This window comes from Spermophilus citellus, assembly GCF_964194105.1.
Source record: "Spermophilus citellus genome assembly, chromosome: 19".
Classification (NCBI taxonomy): Eukaryota; Metazoa; Chordata; class Mammalia; order Rodentia; family Sciuridae; genus Spermophilus; species Spermophilus citellus.
Window position 1 is genome coordinate 20,954,509 of NC_138201.1, and position 17,599 is coordinate 20,972,107.

General features: G+C 45.0%; 1 protein-coding gene across 4 annotated transcripts; it reads right to left on the bottom strand.

Moving 5' to 3' along the window:
* Positions 1 to 539: 539 nt before the first annotated feature.
* On the bottom strand, positions 540 to 14,131 carry CNBP (CCHC-type zinc finger nucleic acid binding protein). Of its 4 annotated transcripts, none has more exons than XM_081276131.1 (5): positions 13,973 to 14,131; positions 3,069 to 3,185; positions 2,852 to 2,944; positions 2,508 to 2,706; positions 540 to 1,654 (listed from the first exon to the last, which is right to left on the bottom strand). In XM_081276131.1, exons 2-5 carry the CDS (start codon positions 3,169 to 3,171, stop codon positions 1,537 to 1,539), a joined length of 513 nt encoding a protein of 170 aa, XP_081132257.1. In that variant the 5' UTR covers positions 3,172 to 3,185; positions 13,973 to 14,131; the 3' UTR covers positions 540 to 1,536. The 4 variants fall into 4 exon arrangements, with proteins under 4 accessions (XP_081132257.1, XP_081132256.1, XP_081132255.1 ...); XM_081276130.1 differs by having other exon boundaries at positions 2,508 to 2,709; XM_081276129.1 differs by having other exon boundaries at positions 3,048 to 3,185.
* Between the last annotated feature and the right edge of the window lie 3,468 nt (positions 14,132 to 17,599).

Here is a 17,599-nt window from a genome sequence, read left to right on the forward strand (position 1 = left end):
TGGCAGTTTAGAAAGAGACTGTTTCAAAAATCAAACAGTTCAGTGGTAGAGCCCCTGCGTTCAAAAAGGGAGGACAGGATAAAAGGGGGGGTTCATTCACAATGTTTGCTACTCCTGGTAGAAAAATCAAGACTATCAAGATATTTAACGGACTTAGGATCTGAGCCATGAGGCCGAAAGGGCTGTGGTGATGAATGGGTTATAAAGAGCATTCAATTTCCTAGCCCCGTGTGGTGGCTCACGCCTGTCATCCCAGCAGCTCTGGAGGCCAAGGCAGGAGGACTGCAAGTTGGAGGCCAGCCTCAGCAATGCCATCTCAAAAAATATAAAAAGGGCCGTGGATGTGCTTCAGTGTGGAGGGCCTCTGGGTTCAATCCCTGGTTACGCCCTCCCCACTCACCCCCCAAAAGAAGAGAATTCGATTTCCTACAGCTCTGCCGACAGCCGACCCTGAAGATCCACTCCAGGAGTGTCCTCAGAATGTGCTCACCACAGTCATGACTAGTTTCGTACCCAAAGAAAAAGTCCAAACTGCCGGCTTTCAGTCCTCCACATTCCCCTCTTTAATATGGCATTTCACACTATATACATGAATGAAAATTGGAAACAAAAAGAACTTTAGTCAAATTCCCCTTCCTCCTCCACCTTTATTGGAATAGTTTAAAATTACATTTTTCTATTTTTTTTCTAGGACTTCAGTTGCTTTTTCCATCTGACTTTTAAAAACTGATTACAGCAAATGAAACACAGTTGTCTAAGTGATATAGTATACAAAAATAACATCTTGATTTCTGTGAAAATGCATTTCTCTGCAATTCCTGAATAACTCCAAATTATGCTAACTCTCGAGCATCGATGTTGACTCTGGTTTTTTTGAGATTTCGTCTTTGAAAACAAAAACAATGTGTTCTAAACCTTTGCCGTCACCATCTGTAGGTCCAGCAGCAGGAGCTGCTGCGGAGAAGCTGTTTCTTGTTTTTAGGCTTTTTATCCCGGGTGCTCTCGCTTAGCCATCGACACACACTTTCGACTTATTTTGTTTACTCCCACTTAACTGTATGTTGCGTGAGGGCCTGATACAGATGTTACTTGATGTTATTTAATAGCTACTGAGGTCAGGCAATCCACGGCCATCATTATGCTAAAATTAAAGTTACTCATGGAAGTTCCAAGACACTTCCAGAATTGGTTTACCTCCTACATGGGAACTTATCCAAGAAGCCCAGAGCGGGCTTACTGGTCCGACTCCACTCTTCCCATTCATCAATCCCTATTCACCAGTGGCGCGGAAAGGGGGTTCTTTAACAAAGCATTATACATAACACCTCTACCAAACTAAACATAAACTTTTTTTTTGTAGTTAAATGCAGAAATTCGGTTTTTTTTTTTTTCCACCCCTTTCCTCCTTTTACACGGCAAGTAAAGCTCACTGGCCTGGGAGTAGCCTCTATCTGCCAACCTTTGGCCAGTGAAGAGGATTCAGAGAAAATAATACAACCATCAATCAGAAAAAGGAGGGGCGACAAAGGAAAATAATTAGGCTGTGGCCTCAATTGTGCATTCCCGTGCAAGATGCCCTGACTCGCCACAGCGGTAACAGTTAACTTCACTTGTCTTGCTGCAGTTGATGGCTACATGACCAGTCTCACCACACCTAAGGAAAAAAAAAAAAAAAGATTTACGTTTTCCCAGTGATGCTCTGAACAAGTCAAACTATCTACCTAGCAGAATAAAAAGCCATTAACAAGCCAAGGAACACTTCAAGGCTATAAATATTTACATTAATAAAGTAAGGGCAGAAACAAGAAATTATCTTAGAAAATTTGGGTGCAGGGGCGCATGCCTGTCATCCCAGCAGCTCAAGAGGCTGAGGCAGGAGGATCGCAATTTGGAGGCCAGCCTCAGCCACTTAGTGAGGCCCTAAGCAACTGAGGGAGACCCTATCTCTAAATAAAATACAAAATAGGGCTGGGGATGCGACTCAGTGGTCAAGTGCCCCTGAGTTCAATCCCAGGTACAAAAGAAAAAAAAAAAAGTGTCCTAAGAGCTAAGTGCAGTTGTGCATGCCTGTAATCACAGCTACTGAAGAGGTGGAGACAAGAGGATCACAAGTTCTAGACTGGCCTCAGCAATTTAGCCAGACATTGTCTCAAGAACCAACCAACCAACCAAAACAAAAAGTCCTTAAAGGCATCAGCTCTGCTGGGCAGTAACACACCTGTAATCCTAGCTATTGGGGAGCCTAAAGGAGGAGGATCCTAAGTTCCAGACCACCCTGGGCAACTTAGCGGGACCCTTGTGGCAAAAGGAAAAATAAATAGGGACGGCCACCTAGAGTCCTGGGTTCACTCCCAGACAGGAAGGGGGGTGGGGGGTGGGCCAGGGGGGTTTTGCATGAGGCCGCAGCCAGCTAGCTCCCACTGGAGGGACAGAGCGGCGAGGTCCTTCCACGTAAACTCAGGCCACCTCTGGAGACTCAGAGCCCCTCCAAGGCCACCCCAACTTACCTATAGCACTTCACTTTGGTGCAATCTTTCTGAATGTGTCCGAACTCGCCACAAGAATAGCACTTCTGCTCGTCCGCGTGGTCACAGTCGCGAGCCAGGTGGCCTGGTTTGCCACAGTTATAGCAGCACTGCTCCCGCTCCCTCTTGGGCTCCTTGCAGTCCTTGGCGATGTGGCCACCTCTGCCGCAGTTATAGCAGGCTTCAGCAGGAGGGGAAAGAAGCAGACCGCGGCTGTGAACCTCAAGTTCATGGCGCCAGGCGTGGAGGGCGGGACCCTGCCAGGCCCCGCCCCCTCATCGCGGCCAGGGCAGGGCAGGGCGTGGGAGGCGCTGCGGGACACTTACCATCCTCCTGAAGGTCACAGTCCTTGGCCAGATGACCAGACTCACCGCAGCGGTAACAGATGTCTGGAAGAGATGAGGAAACAAACTGGAAACCTATTTTGAGCAGAAGAAAACAAGAAGAAGTCGGCCGGTTAGACCAGTCTTGATACTAAGGAATACTTCAAGCACTTCAACACTTTTTATTCGACAAAAATACCTCTATCCGAGGTAAAACCACCTCTGCCGCGGCTTCTCATTCCACGACCGCGGCCTCCCCCGGTGGGGCACTCCCGGGCCCAGTGGCCAGATCGTCCACACTTGAAACACTCGTTGCTGCTCATGGCTGCAGGTAGATCTTCAAAACATGGAAAAGGACATGACTCAAAGTCACTTTACGTTGGAATGAAAGAGTCACATCTATATACTTGCATATCAACTGTAAACGACCTAAAAGTAAAAAATTGTAAAATGTGTGCTTTACGTAATACCCACCACCCAAGCACACACTAACCCAAGGGTGCGTGACCACGACTGAGCCACACCCCCAGACTCCTTAGTTTTATAGCACTTCTGCTCGTCTGCGTGGTCATGGTCTTGCTGAGCTGCTTAGAGTCTTGCTAAATGGCTGAGGCTGGCCTCCGACTTGCAATCCTCCTGCCTCAGCCTCCAGAGCCCCTGGGATGACAGGCGTGGGCGACTGTGGCCGACTTCCCTTGTTTTTGAGACAGGGTCTTGTTAAATTGCTGAGGCTGACAGTGAACTTGGGATGCTCCTGCCTCAGTTTCCCCAATCGCACCCTTCACAATTTCTGATCTTGAAGACTGTTCAAAGTATGTGTGCACCAGGATGTAGGTGAACACATTTGTTGATGAAATCCACAGGGTCAGTGTCAATGAATATTCAGTACCAGACACAATACTGCCTTCTTATCCCAGTCCACAGATACCCTTTCATGATTGTAAGGCAGTTAGGCTTTAGCTTGGTCAACTGGAAGTCACTGGCTGAGGACAAAGATTGGAATAACTCTAACAGCTGCAGCAGGATTTTGAAGGTCAGAGGTCAGTTGAAAAAAGTGATCTCACTGGATAATCTTAGCCCCTAATAAAACTGGCTGCATGACAGCAGCTGCCCCATGACGGAGCCAGTCTCCATCAACATTTTCAAAGACTAACTATTTCTATGTCTACAGGGCACAAATATATTGAAAATATTGGGAAAACAAGGTGGTACACCAAATGCTAAAATGCTGCCCACAGGACTAGGAACATTTGTTACTTGGCCTCTTCTGTTCTTCCCTCTGCCCAAGTTTCTGTAACTTGACTTTTAAGACAAGGCTACCAGGCTGGGGTTGTGGCTCAGTGGTAGAGCACTTGCCTTGTATGTGTGAGGTCCTGGGTTCGATTCTCAGCACCAGATAAAAAATAAATCAATAAAATAAAAATGAAGATATCATGTCCATCTACAACTTAAAAAAAAAAAGACAAAGCTGGGCTGGGGATGTGGCTCAAGCGGTAGCGCGCTCGCCTGGCATGCGTGCGGCCCGGGTTCGATCCTCAGCACCACATACCAACAAAGATGTTGTGTCCGCCGAGAACTAAAAAATAAATATTAAAAAATTCTCTCTCTCTCTCTTTAAAAAAAAAAAGAAAAAAAAAAGACAAAGCTACCTGGAATTTATCTCAAACTAGACTCTCTCACTGGGTGACACTTTGAAATAAAAACAAAACACCCACTGAAATGAAGGGACTTTGTGCTTCTTATGTAACCATCTAAAAATAATCCCAGGCTATCCCAGAATAGAATACAATGGAATGGAATAGAATGAAATGAAAATCTAACTTCCTATTTCCTTGCTTCCATGGCTAAGTATTTTAGCCTTCATTCCCCGCAGAGCAATGGTACAGTTTTTAAAATACCTTCTTCAAAGCTACAGGAAGGTACCGTCATCTAGAAAAGAAAGTTTTCCTTTGAGTAAGATTGCACAGCAGAATTACCAGTCCACAGCACCAAAATCCCAAAAGCTGGTTAGGAATCTGGCAAGACCTACCCCACTCTACCCTGTAACCAGTTCATTAACTTGTAGAGAAATCTAGGGACCAGGTCAGGCATGGTGGAGAGTTCTTGTAATCCCAGTGAGTAAGGAGGGTGAAACAGGAGGATCCCAAGTTTGAGGCCAACCTGGGCAATTTAGTGAGACCCCGGTTTAAAAAAAAAAAAAAAAAAGTGACTAAATATTAAGCTATAGTTGTTTTTAGTTTTCTTTTTTAGTTATAGTTGGACACAATCTTTAGTTTTACTTATTTATGTTTATGTGGTGCTGAGGATCAAACCAAGGGCCTCACATATGAAGCAAGCCCTTTACCACTGAGCAACATAAAACCCCTCCCCCTAAAGTTTAGTTTTAAAAGCATTTCCATTGTCAATAACCAAGAGCCCAACACTTATTTATGCCAATACTCTGCATCTGATTGTTAAGAAGTTTCCAAAAGAATCTCTCTACCAACTACTGCTACTTGCTATGACCACGTCGCCAAAAAAGTCTTGTTGGCTCCATGGGATACTTGTGGTTTCAAATGTATAATGCACATTTCATGTCAGAAGAAGTCACCCAGGAAAAGAGATTTAAAAATGATCAATCTAGAGACTGGGGCTGTGGCTCAGTAGTTGAACACTTACCTCTCATGCATGAGGCACTGGGTTTGATCCTCAGCACCACATAAATAAATATTTATTTATCTGCATCCATCTACGACACCCCCCCCCATTTCCTTTATTCTGCATCTTTTCTAGTTTACACTCAAAATCAGCTTACGAACACTTTAACTATTACTTTCAATGAGTTCTTTTCATTTAAATACCTACAGTTATACTGTAAGTCAGGCCAAATGGCAAGTCCTAAATATTTGATTATTTAATATAGAAACAAGATGCTTAACTTCTAGCAAAGGAAAAAAATCTGACTTATTCTAAGACAGCGTGTCCCTAAGTTGCCCAGGTTGGCCTCATACTTGTGATCCTATGTGCTTTCTTTTAAATATTTTTAGCCGATTTTTAAAAAATATTTTTAGTAGTTGTAGACAGACACAATGCCTTTATTTTATTGGTTTATTTATTTTTATGTGGTTCTGAGGATCGAACCCAGCACCTCACACATGTGAGGCAAGCGCTCTGCCACTGAGCCACAACCACAGCCCTCCTGTCTCTTTTCTGAGTCCCTGGGATTACAGCCATATGCCACTGTGTCTGGCCTCTCCTTGCCATAGCCATTGAGTACAGCTACATCCCAGTTCTTATTTCTCTATAGGATCTTGCTCAGTTGCCCAGAACTGGCCTCAAATTTGCAATCCTTCTGGCTCCCATTTAGCTGGAATTTGGGGAATGCACCAAGTGCACTAAGCTTCAACATGAACTTCTAGAGATATAATGAAGGACAGTCCCTGACAATCTCACCTTCAAAATCATTTTTAAAAATCTGTCCATTTCATAATTGGAAAGTATCAAGGGAAAATGATCTAATGGTCAGAAGATTCCCTTATCCGTGGGATAGTCAGCAATTAATATGCCAGGTTTAATTTCAGCATAGAAATAACCAATCTTAAAAAAAATTTAGCTACTCAAGAACTCATTAACCAATGGGAAGATCTTTCCCAAACTGTTTTTCCATTTTATCTTTTTTTTTAAATCTCTACCCATTGGACCTGGATCCAAAGTTTACAGAGGTGGGGGGAGGGGATAGGAAATACTTTAACATTAAGCTCCTCTACTTCATCTTTTCTTTTTCTTTCTTTTTTTTTTTTGCAGTACTGGGGGGATTGAGCCAAGAGGGACTTTTAATCACTGAGCTACATTCCAGCCCAGCCCTTTTTATTTTTTGAGACAGGGTCTTGCCAAGTTGCTGAGGCTGGCCTCAAACTTGGGATCCCCGCCTCATAATTTCCTACAGTACATTAAGGCAAAAAAAAAAAGTAAACAATACAAAATCCCACTTAAAGTCACTGGGATTTCAGGTGTGCACCACCAGGCCGGCTTCATCTTAATTCCCAACTGAAAAGGTTAAAATATGGAACATATTTCAGTTAAATTACATTTAAGGAAAGGAGTATTTCTCCACTAAATTAACAAAATAAAAAATAAGCAGGCCGTGGTGGCTGAGGTCCTAAGTAACTGGGGGGGGGGGGGTTACCCTGTCTTTCAATAAAATACAAAAAAAGGACCTGGCGATGTGGCTCAGTTAGTTAATCAATCCCTGGATTCACTCCTCAGAACCCCCCAAAATAAATTAACAAAATAAACTGTTCTGACATACATCTCAGTGGCAAAGGCAGAACTGTACACAACAATGGACATTTCAGATGTTTGGCCATCAACAAATCTTGTCTCATAATATTTCTTATAGTAAATTAAGCCCCCCCAAAAGTAAAGAATACAAAATCCCACTTAAAGTCTTAAAAAGGGAAATATCAACTCAATTAATAGCCCAGACCCATCATCAGTATGGCATGCTTTTTTAAAGGTGTCTCCAGCAGGCTTAAATGTGCAAGCAAAGTGCCTTCTCTCTGGCCAAACTGATCACCAACAGTGAACCAGCTGGTCTGCACTTACACCGAGTAACTGGTCCCTCCTGATAAGACCTTTCTCTTGGGCAAGTAAACATATGACTGCCACATTCAGAGGCACACTAATTTATCCTAGAAAGCAGTTCCCCACAGCCTAATACTCCTCTTAATATACAAATACATTTCATTAAAATGTATTCAGAAGCCAATCTCAGCGACTTGGGAGGCTGAGGCAGGAGGATCACAAGCTCAAGGCCAGCCTCACTAACTTAGGCAACTCAGTGAGACCCTGTCTCTAAATAAAATAGAAAACAGGGCTGGTGACTGGCTCAGTGGTTAAGCACCCCTGGGTTCAATTCCTGGTACCAAAAAAAGGTAAAAATTTCACATTATTCCTTAGGAAAACAAAGATAAGACATGGCTGAGAATTATGTCTCCATGGTTCTGCCTACAACTGCTCCTGGCTGGATTTCCCCACACTGCTCCCCTACCCCTCCCTGCTCCACCTGTCAGATCCTTTCCCAACCTTTAGGGGGCAACCGACATGCCAACTCTATAAAAGAGTCTGAACACATCTCCCCACTGGGAACTCTCCTTCCCATTAAGACTCAAAGACACTTTGTTAATATTTGTCTGATGGCACCACTGGATGACCCCATCACATTCTTGAGGGCAGAGACCAAGTCATTCATCTTTGAATCAGCACAACTATCCATAGTTATGCTTCTAGTAGTGTATAACTCAGTTTTTTAATTATTTGGAGGGATGGGAAGGTCTGATAGTCATTTGATAAATCAAGCTAATTGTACCTTGGAGGGACCCTATCCAATCTAATCAAGCACTAACAAAAGCACCTAAATTCTTGCTCTCATCCACAAGAATGACCGCACCAACTGATTTAAAGTAGCAATGTATTTTCAAATATGTGCTCATTACAAATTGACTACACTGACTTTGAAACTCCCAACTTTGATTATATGCACTGCCACAAAACATATATACTAGCTTAACATAAATATATATATATATATATATATATATATATATTAGTTTAACATTAAAAAAAAAAGGCAGAGTAAGCTGTGTGTGCATACCTGTAATCCCAGCAGTTTGGGAGGTTGAGGCAGGATTGTGAGTTCAAAGCCAACCTCAGCAAAAGTGAGGTGCTAAGCAACTCAGACCGGTTTCTAGATGAAATACAAAACAGGACTGGGATGTGACTCAGTGGCCAAGTGGGGGTTGAACCCAGAGTGTCACACTTGTTAGGCAACCACTCTACCCCTGAGCTACATCTCCAGCCCTTTTCTCTTTTGCTTTAAAACAAAAAAACAAAAAAAACCAATCACTTCTGCACTGATATATCCTGACAGAGTAAAAAGATTTTGGTAAAAATGAGCCTGGCTTAACCCCTAACCCACCTGAATTACTCAAAAACACATGGCTGTCGTCCCTCTATTTATAAGAGGGGAATGATCAAACTGATTTGTGGCGAGAACTGTTCTGGGGAACCTTGTGCTAATTTCTGGAAGGTTCTGTGTAAACACCTGTACAGCTGTGTCCTCTGGGAACACTGTCAGCCTTTCGTTTTCACTTTCCCTCCATGAGTTGACACTGGTCACACATTCATCAGGACTTAGTTCGCGGCCTACATGGCGGGCTCCTGCAGGAGGTAAGTCCACTTGCCCTCAAACTTCCCATCTTAGAATCTACTTCCTGAATGGAAGGGAATAAAGGGTAAAAGAAAACTGGGTGATGTCCAACCACCATAAGTCAAATATCTATCTAATCCTCGGCCCCAATATTTATATATCAAAATTTCATGCCCAGAATCCCACTTAGAGAGGTGGTGGGAACACAGGACACGCCAGGAAGGAGAAAACACAGCCAATAGAGTCAAGATATGCTTAGAAAAGACTGAAAATCCATTGAGAGAGGCCACTTATGCCAAACTAAGGTCTAGCTATTTAAATATACATACTTATTTTTAGTTGTAGTTGGACACAATATCTTTATTATTTATTTTTATGTGGTGCTGAGGATCGAACCCAGGGCCTCTCCCATGCTAGGAAAGCACTCTACCACTGAGCCACAACCCCAGGTCTGGCTATTTTACAAATTATGTAGGCTTTAAGGATTAAATCCTGGAAAAAAGCATGCACAGTTACACTAACTCACCTTCAGCAATATCAGTAATGTGATGATAATAAGAACAGTCAAGAGGGGCTGTGGATGTGGCTCAGGGGTAGAGTGCTCCTCCAGCACATGCGCACGTGCAAGGCCCTGGGTTCAATCCTCAGCACCACATAAATATAAATAAAATAGAGGCTAGGGTGGCGGCTCAGTGGTAGTGCGCCTGCTTAGCATGTGTGACACACTGGGTTCGATTCTCAGCACCACATACAAATAAAGACCCATCAACAACTAAATATATATCTATATATATATAAAATAAATAAATAAAGGGTGATCCCTGTCTCTGTATTGTTGACTTAAATGCATTTAGACAACAGTGGAGCTTTGCCCTGAATGTTCTTACTGATCATTATGCCCCAGTAAGTCAGTTGGGTGTCTCAACACGGTGCAACAAACACTTTGCTGTTGTAATAAAAATAAACTGCCGATACAATAGAAGGAAGCAAGACACATTCGGCATTACCTGCTTTCCAGTCAAAATAACAGAGAACTTGGCACATAATCAGGAGCAATTTTTGTTACCCTGGTTCCTGCATTTACTGCCGAACCATGGTTCATTACATTTATTTCTCTCTGCCCTGATTACCTGTGAAAGTATGAATTAAGAGCTGAACGTGAACTATGAATCAAGCATTAAAAAATATATTATTTGGGGCTGAGGCTGTAGCTCAGTGGCAGAGCACTTGCCTTGCACATGTGAGGCACTGGATTCGATCCTAAGCACCACATACAAAAATAAACAAAATAAAGATATTTAAATATATATATATATATAATTTATAATACCACAATCTGCAAGTTATACATTCTTGCTCCTTTTTAATAAGGAAGCAAGATCTGAGACCAAGTGACTTATCCAAAACCTTATACAGCTAAGAAAATACCAGAACCAGAGGTGGGCGTGGTGGCCCATACCTGTAATCCCAGCAACTCAGGAGGCTGAGGCAGGAAGATGGCAAGTTCAAAGCCAGCCTCAGCAATTCAGAGACCCTGTCCCTAACAAGGTTTGGGGATGTGGCTTAGTAGATAAGTGCTCTGGGTTCAATCCCCAGGATCAAAAAAAAAAAAAAAAAAAAAAAAAAGAAGATAAAGAAAAAAGAAAGAAAGAAAAGAAAATACCAAAACCAGGATTTTAACAGTCTGGCTGTAAATGGTTTGCAGAGGCTTTTGTTACGTGATAAAGGGTACCAAAAAAGCTAATATAGGAGCACCAATCTCTCCCTACTTCAAATATACCACATGAGCAAATATGGCAAGTAACTTTTTAAAAAGTTGATTTGAACTTCAATGCTATTAAGTATTCACTGCTTCTCTTTAGGTAAACCAAAGTGAAACTAGACAGATGAGTTTAAAAACTATGTAGTCCCATTCTCAACATATTCACATAGCTTTCCTGAATTTTGAAGTCATTTTTCCTCTTAACCTCCTGTGAGGCAGAACTTGGGGAGTATCCCTGGCCACACCAACACAGGCCACCTGACTCACTAGTTGATACCTTCACCTTGGGTCGTTACAGAGTCACTCAGGTGGTCCCAGTTACACTGTAAGGGTTCCTGATTAACAATGTCCTTCAACTTGCAACCTGAATTCTGATGGTGGCCACAAGCTGTTATTTTATTATCCCAGCAGTTTTGTTTTTTGTTTTTTGTTGTTTTTTTTTTTTTAACAAAACCAGAGAGCACTGCATACAGCTTCTGGGATCTCCTGACAGCACTCCCTGGCTGCAGCACCACCTGCCCCTGCCAGACTGGGCGTCTACTAAGTGACACACTGGTCCACATAGCAGGCCAGGGTGCATGGCTATCCTCCGGCTCTCCACTTACTGTCAGGAGGCTAAGGAAGAGCAGAGGAGCCAACAGTTTGTTTGTTTTAAACTCTCCCTCCTGCAGGGAAAGAGAAAAAAGAAAGAAAAAAGAAAGATCTCTCTGTGGTCAGCTGTTTAGCCAACAGACCAATCATTCCAATTAGTGCAACTTCGACTCTAGTGCTTACAAGCACCAATGTGGTACTTTCCCACAGACCTGCCACATGTTTTAGAAGCTAAAAATAATCCACAAGCATAAATCATATTACCAAATTCATCTATGATTCAGGTATAATACCTTTAAGTAATACCTATAAATCACTTTGCCTGTTCCAGATGTTCAATTGCCTGCCTCAAGAAATGCCCCCTAAATCTTCTCCTGGTTTGGTTCAAAATATTTGAGAGACTTGCAACATCTGTTTGGAATAAATTACCTCTCTGATAATCAATAGGAAAAGAAAACGTGGCTTTTGGGTTGAAAACCCATAGTTTTCTGATAGGAAATGTTTACGGAAGTACACAGATATATACTGTTAGCTTGTGTTGGGGAAACTGTTGCCAAGAGTTGCAATTTGGAAAAAGAAAAAATTTTAAGTCCTTAATTTAGCCCCTGGGAATCTAATAAATTATTCCTTTTATATTCCAACACACAAAGAGTTCCTTGTAGACAAGAATCAGGCTCAACAACTTGAAAACTATGTGTATCTAGGACATGACACTGGTTTGATAAGCTTTAATCAAATGGATCTTTTCAATGTTAAAAAAAAAAAATAAAGGAAAAGAGGCTGGGGGTTGGGGTTCATTTGTAGAGCACTTGCCTACCATGCATGAGTCACTGGGTTCAATCCTTAGCACCATGTAAAAATAAAATGCAGATAGTGTCCACCTAAAACTAAAAAAAAAAATCAATATTTTTAAAAAATAATGAAGGCTGGGGTTGTGGCTCAGAGGGAGATCACTCGCCTAGCATGCGTGAGGCACTGGGTTTGATCCTCAGCACTACATAAAGTAAAATAAAGACATTGTATCCACCCATAGCTAAAAAATAAACATTTAAAAAAATAGTAATTATTTAGAAAAAAAACCAGGGGACTGGGGTTGTGGCTCAGTGGCACTGAGCTCGCCTTGCATGTGTGAGGAGGCACTGGGTTCGATTCTCAGCACCGCACAGAAAAAAAATAAATGTCCATTGACAACTTGAAAAAAAATTAAAAATAAAGGTCAAACTCATTAAAATAAAAAAAAAAAGAAACAGGAGAGAAGGACGACACTTCGTCCATTTTTTTTTAAACCCTAAGCTTTACACTCAATTTATACTTCTTCAGCAAACGAGTTACAAAGTTGCTCATTTAAACCCAAAGATTAACTTCGATGCCAACATCCACGGGGTTACGTTTCCAAAACTGGGTCAGACGCCAGGGAAGGGGAGGGGGGGGATCTCATTTGTAAAATGGAATCTGGGCACATGATGGGGACACACAGGAATCCCCCCTATGCTTTCAAAAAAAAAAAAAGCCACAGACTCCGAGCCTCTGAGCCTCCCTTGGCTGCCTCCAGAATGACGCGCGCCACGTGAAGTCACAGACGGTCCCCGAGCCAGGGGTTTGCTTTGGGGAGACCCCCCCACCCCGCCAGGACCAGACAGATGCACGCCAAGTGCCCTGTGGCCGAGACCATGTGCTTAGCATGTGGCAACCAGCAGCCAACCTCACCCACCATAAAACCCCAACCCCAACCCAGAGGCCGCTCTCGATGCGGGTCCCCTCGCTATGGAAAGATCTAGATGGAGCCGGGCTGCTCAAGCCCCAGGTCCCCGTCTGTAACCTGCGCCCCTTTAATCCAAGAAGCCACGGACAGGGCCGCTGCTGGCTGCCCAGATCGTGGACGCTGGACGCCCCCCTCCCAAAAAAAAAAAAATAAGATTTTTTTCTCCTTCCTTCCTGGTCCCGGGGTCCCTGGACTTGGTCAAAAGTGCGGGTGACTCGGCGACAGTGGCCACCGTGCAATGTCAGCAGCATGGCCCGAACGGGGAAGGGGGGGACAGGCAGAGCACACCTCGCAGAGCCCCGGACCCGAGCGGAGTGTCCCCACCCCCCCCCGTGTCCCCGACCCGCAGGCCGCCGCCGCACATGGTCGCCCGACCCCCACCCCCGCTCCCGGGCCTGTCCCCACCCCACGGCCTCTTTCCAGAAAGTTCCCGCCAAATCGACCCTGGGCCCCCCGCTTCCCGGGCCTCCGCGCCAAGGGCACCCTCCCGGCCCGGGCCCCCTGAGGCCTGGGGTGCGGCCTGGGCGCCGAGAGAGGTCCCCCCCCGGCCCGAGGACCGCGGCCTGGTCCCCGGGAACCCCACGAAGGACACTCAGGGTCGCCCGAGCCCAGTCTGGCCGGGTCCCCGAGCCCCGAGCGGCCGCCGCCGAGCTTCCCGCCTGACGCAGCAGCCGCGGCGCAGGCCCCAGTGCGGCCGCCATCGCCGCCTCCTCTCCCGCCTCCCCCTCGTCCGTGTCCGCCTCGGCCGCGGGACCCACCCGCCGTGGCGGCCCTCCCCCTTTCCCCCACCCCCGGACCCCAGCCGCCCCCTTCAGCCCTCACCTCTCGGCGTCGGAGCGGGCCCGCGGGGAGCGGAGACTCGGGACGCAGGCCCGGAGAAGGCGGCTCGCCAGGCAGCGGCTGTTTATTTTCAGGGTCCTTGCCTGCGCCACACGCGGGTCTGCACACGGCCCCACACACGCCGCTGCGCACGGCTCGCCTCCGCCTCGCCCACGCGGCCAATCAGCGCGCACGGCGCGGCCGGCCAATCAGGAACGCCCGCGGTGGGTGGGGGGGGCAGGGGGCGGGGCAGGGAAGGACGCCCCTGGCACGAGCGCGGCGCGACGCGGCTCGGACTTCTGGCCTCGGCGCGCGGCCGCGGCTTTTCCCGGCGTGCTCCGCGCGCGGCCTTTTCCCGCCCGGATCCCCACCCTGATCTCCTCCCCGGACTTTCCTCCATTCGTTCCCCGAGGCCCGCCCTGGCCCCTGGAGAAGTCGGCCGACCCCGCCCTGGGCAGTGTCACCCAGGGAGTGTGTGGAGGACCGCGTTCCGAGGGCGGTGACTCTTCCTTCGCGTGGAACCGAGGAAGAGGCCTCCCCGCCCCCTGCTCGGGCTCCTCCTGTGGCTGCAGCTCTAGGGCCGCAGGGGCCTCTGGGAAAAATTATTTTTTTTTATTTATTTTTTATTTATTTATTTTTTTGACCAGAGACATCAGACCTAGGGGGTACTTAACCCCTGAGCCACGCCCCCAGCCCTGTTTTTGTATTTTATTGAAAGACAGGGTCTCACTGAGTTGCTGAGGGTCAGGCTCAACTTACTGAGGCTGGCCTCCGACTGTCATCCTCCTGCCTCAGCCTCCCAAATGGCTGGGTTGACAGGCCTGCGCCTGGCTTTCTCTTTTTGTTCTTTTTTCTTTCTTTTGAGACAAAGGTCTCTAAATTTCCAAAGCCCCCTTGGAACTTGAGATCCTCCTGCCTGGTTTCCCAGCAGGTGGTATTACAGGCCTGTGTCACTGTCACCCCACCCCCCCACCCCCGCTGACATTGTTGGGGTTTTTGTGAGTGATCCTGGGCAGAGCCTAAAAGACCTGGTGTTCCCTCCCAAGGGAGGATGCAGAGGACAAGAACAGGGCTATGTTTATGACAACAGTGCTTGTGATGTCCCCTAGGATTTATAAGAGAGGCCAGAGAGACCACTTGACTTGGGCTATCACATTCAAGAATAGCCTTTACTTTTTATTTTTTTGTTTTGTTTTGTTTTGTTTTTATTTTGGTACTGGAGATTGGACCCAAAAAGGCTTTGTCAATAAGCCCCATCCCCAGAACTTTTTTTTTGGAAACAGGTTCTCAGTGGCAGAGGCTGGCCTCCCAACTTGCAATCCTCCTCCCTCAGCCTCCCAAGTCATTGGGATTGCAGGTGTGCACTACTGTGCACCCCTAGGAATAGCCTTGCATTTGGAATTTTCTAAAAAAAAAAAAAAAAAAAAAAAGGATGTATTGTCCAAGATCCTCAAGGAAAAAAATCTGAAAGGTTTTCATCTAATTGAAAATATTCATTTTAGACCCTGGGTTTCATCGCACAAAATAGGGCCCGTACCAAGTTTTGGCTGGTGTTCCCTATTTTTTTTAGACGTTGATGGACCTTTATTTTGTTCAAATTATTTCTATGTGGTGCTGAGAATCGAACCCAGTGCCTCATACATGCTAGGCAAGCACTCTGCCACTGAGCCTCAACCTCAGCCCCTATTTTTGATTTTGAGATTTTTACTTTTTTTTTCTTTTTTTGATATCAGGGATTGAACCCAGGGCTGCTTAACCACTGAACCTCATCCCCAGCCATTTTTTATTTGATTTAGAGACAGGGTCTCACTGAGTTGCTTAGGTCCTCACTAAGTTGTGAGGCTGCTTTTGAGTACTTGATCCTCCTGCCTCAGCCTCCTGAGCTGCAGAGACTACAGGTGTGTCCCACCACACCCAACTTGGAGTCTTTATTTCTTTCATGATTATCTTTTTTTAAATTTTTTTTTAAAGAGAGAGGGAGAGAGAGAATTTTAATATTTATTTTTTAGTTCTCGGCGGACACAACATCTTTGTTTGTATGTGGTGCTGAGGATCGAACCCGGGCCACACGCATGCCAGGCGAGCGCGCTACCGCTTGAGCCACATCCCCAGCCCTTTCATGATTATCTTTTTTTCTTTGAAGTTGAGTGCACAAATCTATTAAAAGAAAATGAGGAAGTACAGTCCTTGTTGTGGCTCTGCAGATTTGGTCTCAGTGGATTCTTTAAATTCCAAAAGGATGGCCAGGGGTGGTGGCCCACGCCTATAATCCCAGGATCTTGGGAGGCTGAGGCAGGAGGATCGCCAGGTGGAGGCCAGCCTCAGCAACTTTTTGAGGCCCTAAGCAACTCAGGGAGACCCTGTCTCTAAATAAAATGCAAAAATAGGGCTGGGGACGGGGCTCAGGGATCGAGTGCCCACGAGTTCAATCCCCTCAGTACCAAAAAAAAAAAATTTTTTTCAGAAGGATGATTGTTGGAAAGCTTTAAGGATTTGATTACTGGCACAGTGGTGCATGGTAATCCCAGCCACTCAGGAGGAGGCTGAGGCAGGAGGATTGCAAATTGGAGGCCAGCCTAGGTAATTGATCTAGACCCTCTCAAAAATAAAAAAAAATTGAAAGGACCAGGGATATGGCCCAGTGGTAAAGCATTCCTGGGTTGAATTCCCCAGTACAAAAAATAAAATAAAATAAAATAAAAAATAAAACTCAAGGTTTGAGTCAGGCATTAAACCTGGGTTTCAATCCTTAGTGCTTAGTCATTGCAAAGCATGTATCAAATCAGGGTGATAAATTTACAGAGTCCATAAAAGGTAACGATTAACAAGGAGGGAATATATGGGTGATTTCAAGGATCAATAATATTTTCAATTTTTTTCCTTTAAACCACAACCATCTGAAGGCAAAATGCTTTTAAAAATTCAGAATGAAAAGGTTTCATAAATGCCTGGCAGTTTTATGCATTGAGCTCCAAACCAGAGCTCCCCATGATAAAATGGGATTTTGTATTTAGATAGTTGTAGGCCAAGAAGCTGATGAAGCTTTATAGATTTATAGACCTCTCCTCCTTAATCTGATTAATCTTTGTAATAGCTCAAGGTAAAGGTGATTACAGACACTGCAGTGAATCAGTATAGCACAGGAGGCTCGGTACGAAGTCCTGCAGCGAGCCTCACCCCACACCAAGAAGACAAAATTGTCAGGGGACATGAATATGGATTCTTTTTTTTTTTTTTTGTACCAGGGATTGAACTCAGGGGTGCTCAACCCCTGAGCCCGTTCCCAGCCCCTTTTTATATTTTATTTAGAGACAGGGTCTCCCTGAGTTGCTCAGGGCCTCCCTAAAGCTGAGGCTGGCCTCCAATTTGCGATCCTCCTGCCTCAGCCTCCGGAGCTGTTGGGAATTACAGCTGTGTGCCACCACTCCCGGCCATATATATGGTTGAAATATTAACGTTTTTAAACCAGCTAAAGAAAATGGTATTTTTAAATAAATAAAATTCATTTAAATCAATTTTAAATAAATAAATAAAAACTTTTTATTTATTTTAAATAAACAAAACTTCTAGTAACTTTTAAAAGACTTGAGTAGAAAAAAATGGAAACACAAAGTGGTGTTGACCGCTTGC

What these genes read in the sequence shown, in the direction of transcription:
- CNBP (XM_081276128.1), bottom strand. Translation starts at nt 3,171, where the DNA reads ATGAGCAGCAACGAGTGTTTCAAGTGTGGACGATCTGGCCACTGGGCC. An exon ending in TGGTTTTACCTCGGATAGAG is followed by an intron (nt 2,945 to 3,047) that starts GTATTTTTGTCG and finishes TGCTCAAAATAG; the next exon opens with GTTTCCAGTTTGTTTCCTCA. An exon ending in CTGTGACCTTCAGGAGGATG is followed by an intron (nt 2,710 to 2,851) that starts GTAAGTGTCCCG and finishes CCCCTCCTGCTG; the next exon opens with AAGCCTGCTATAACTGCGGC.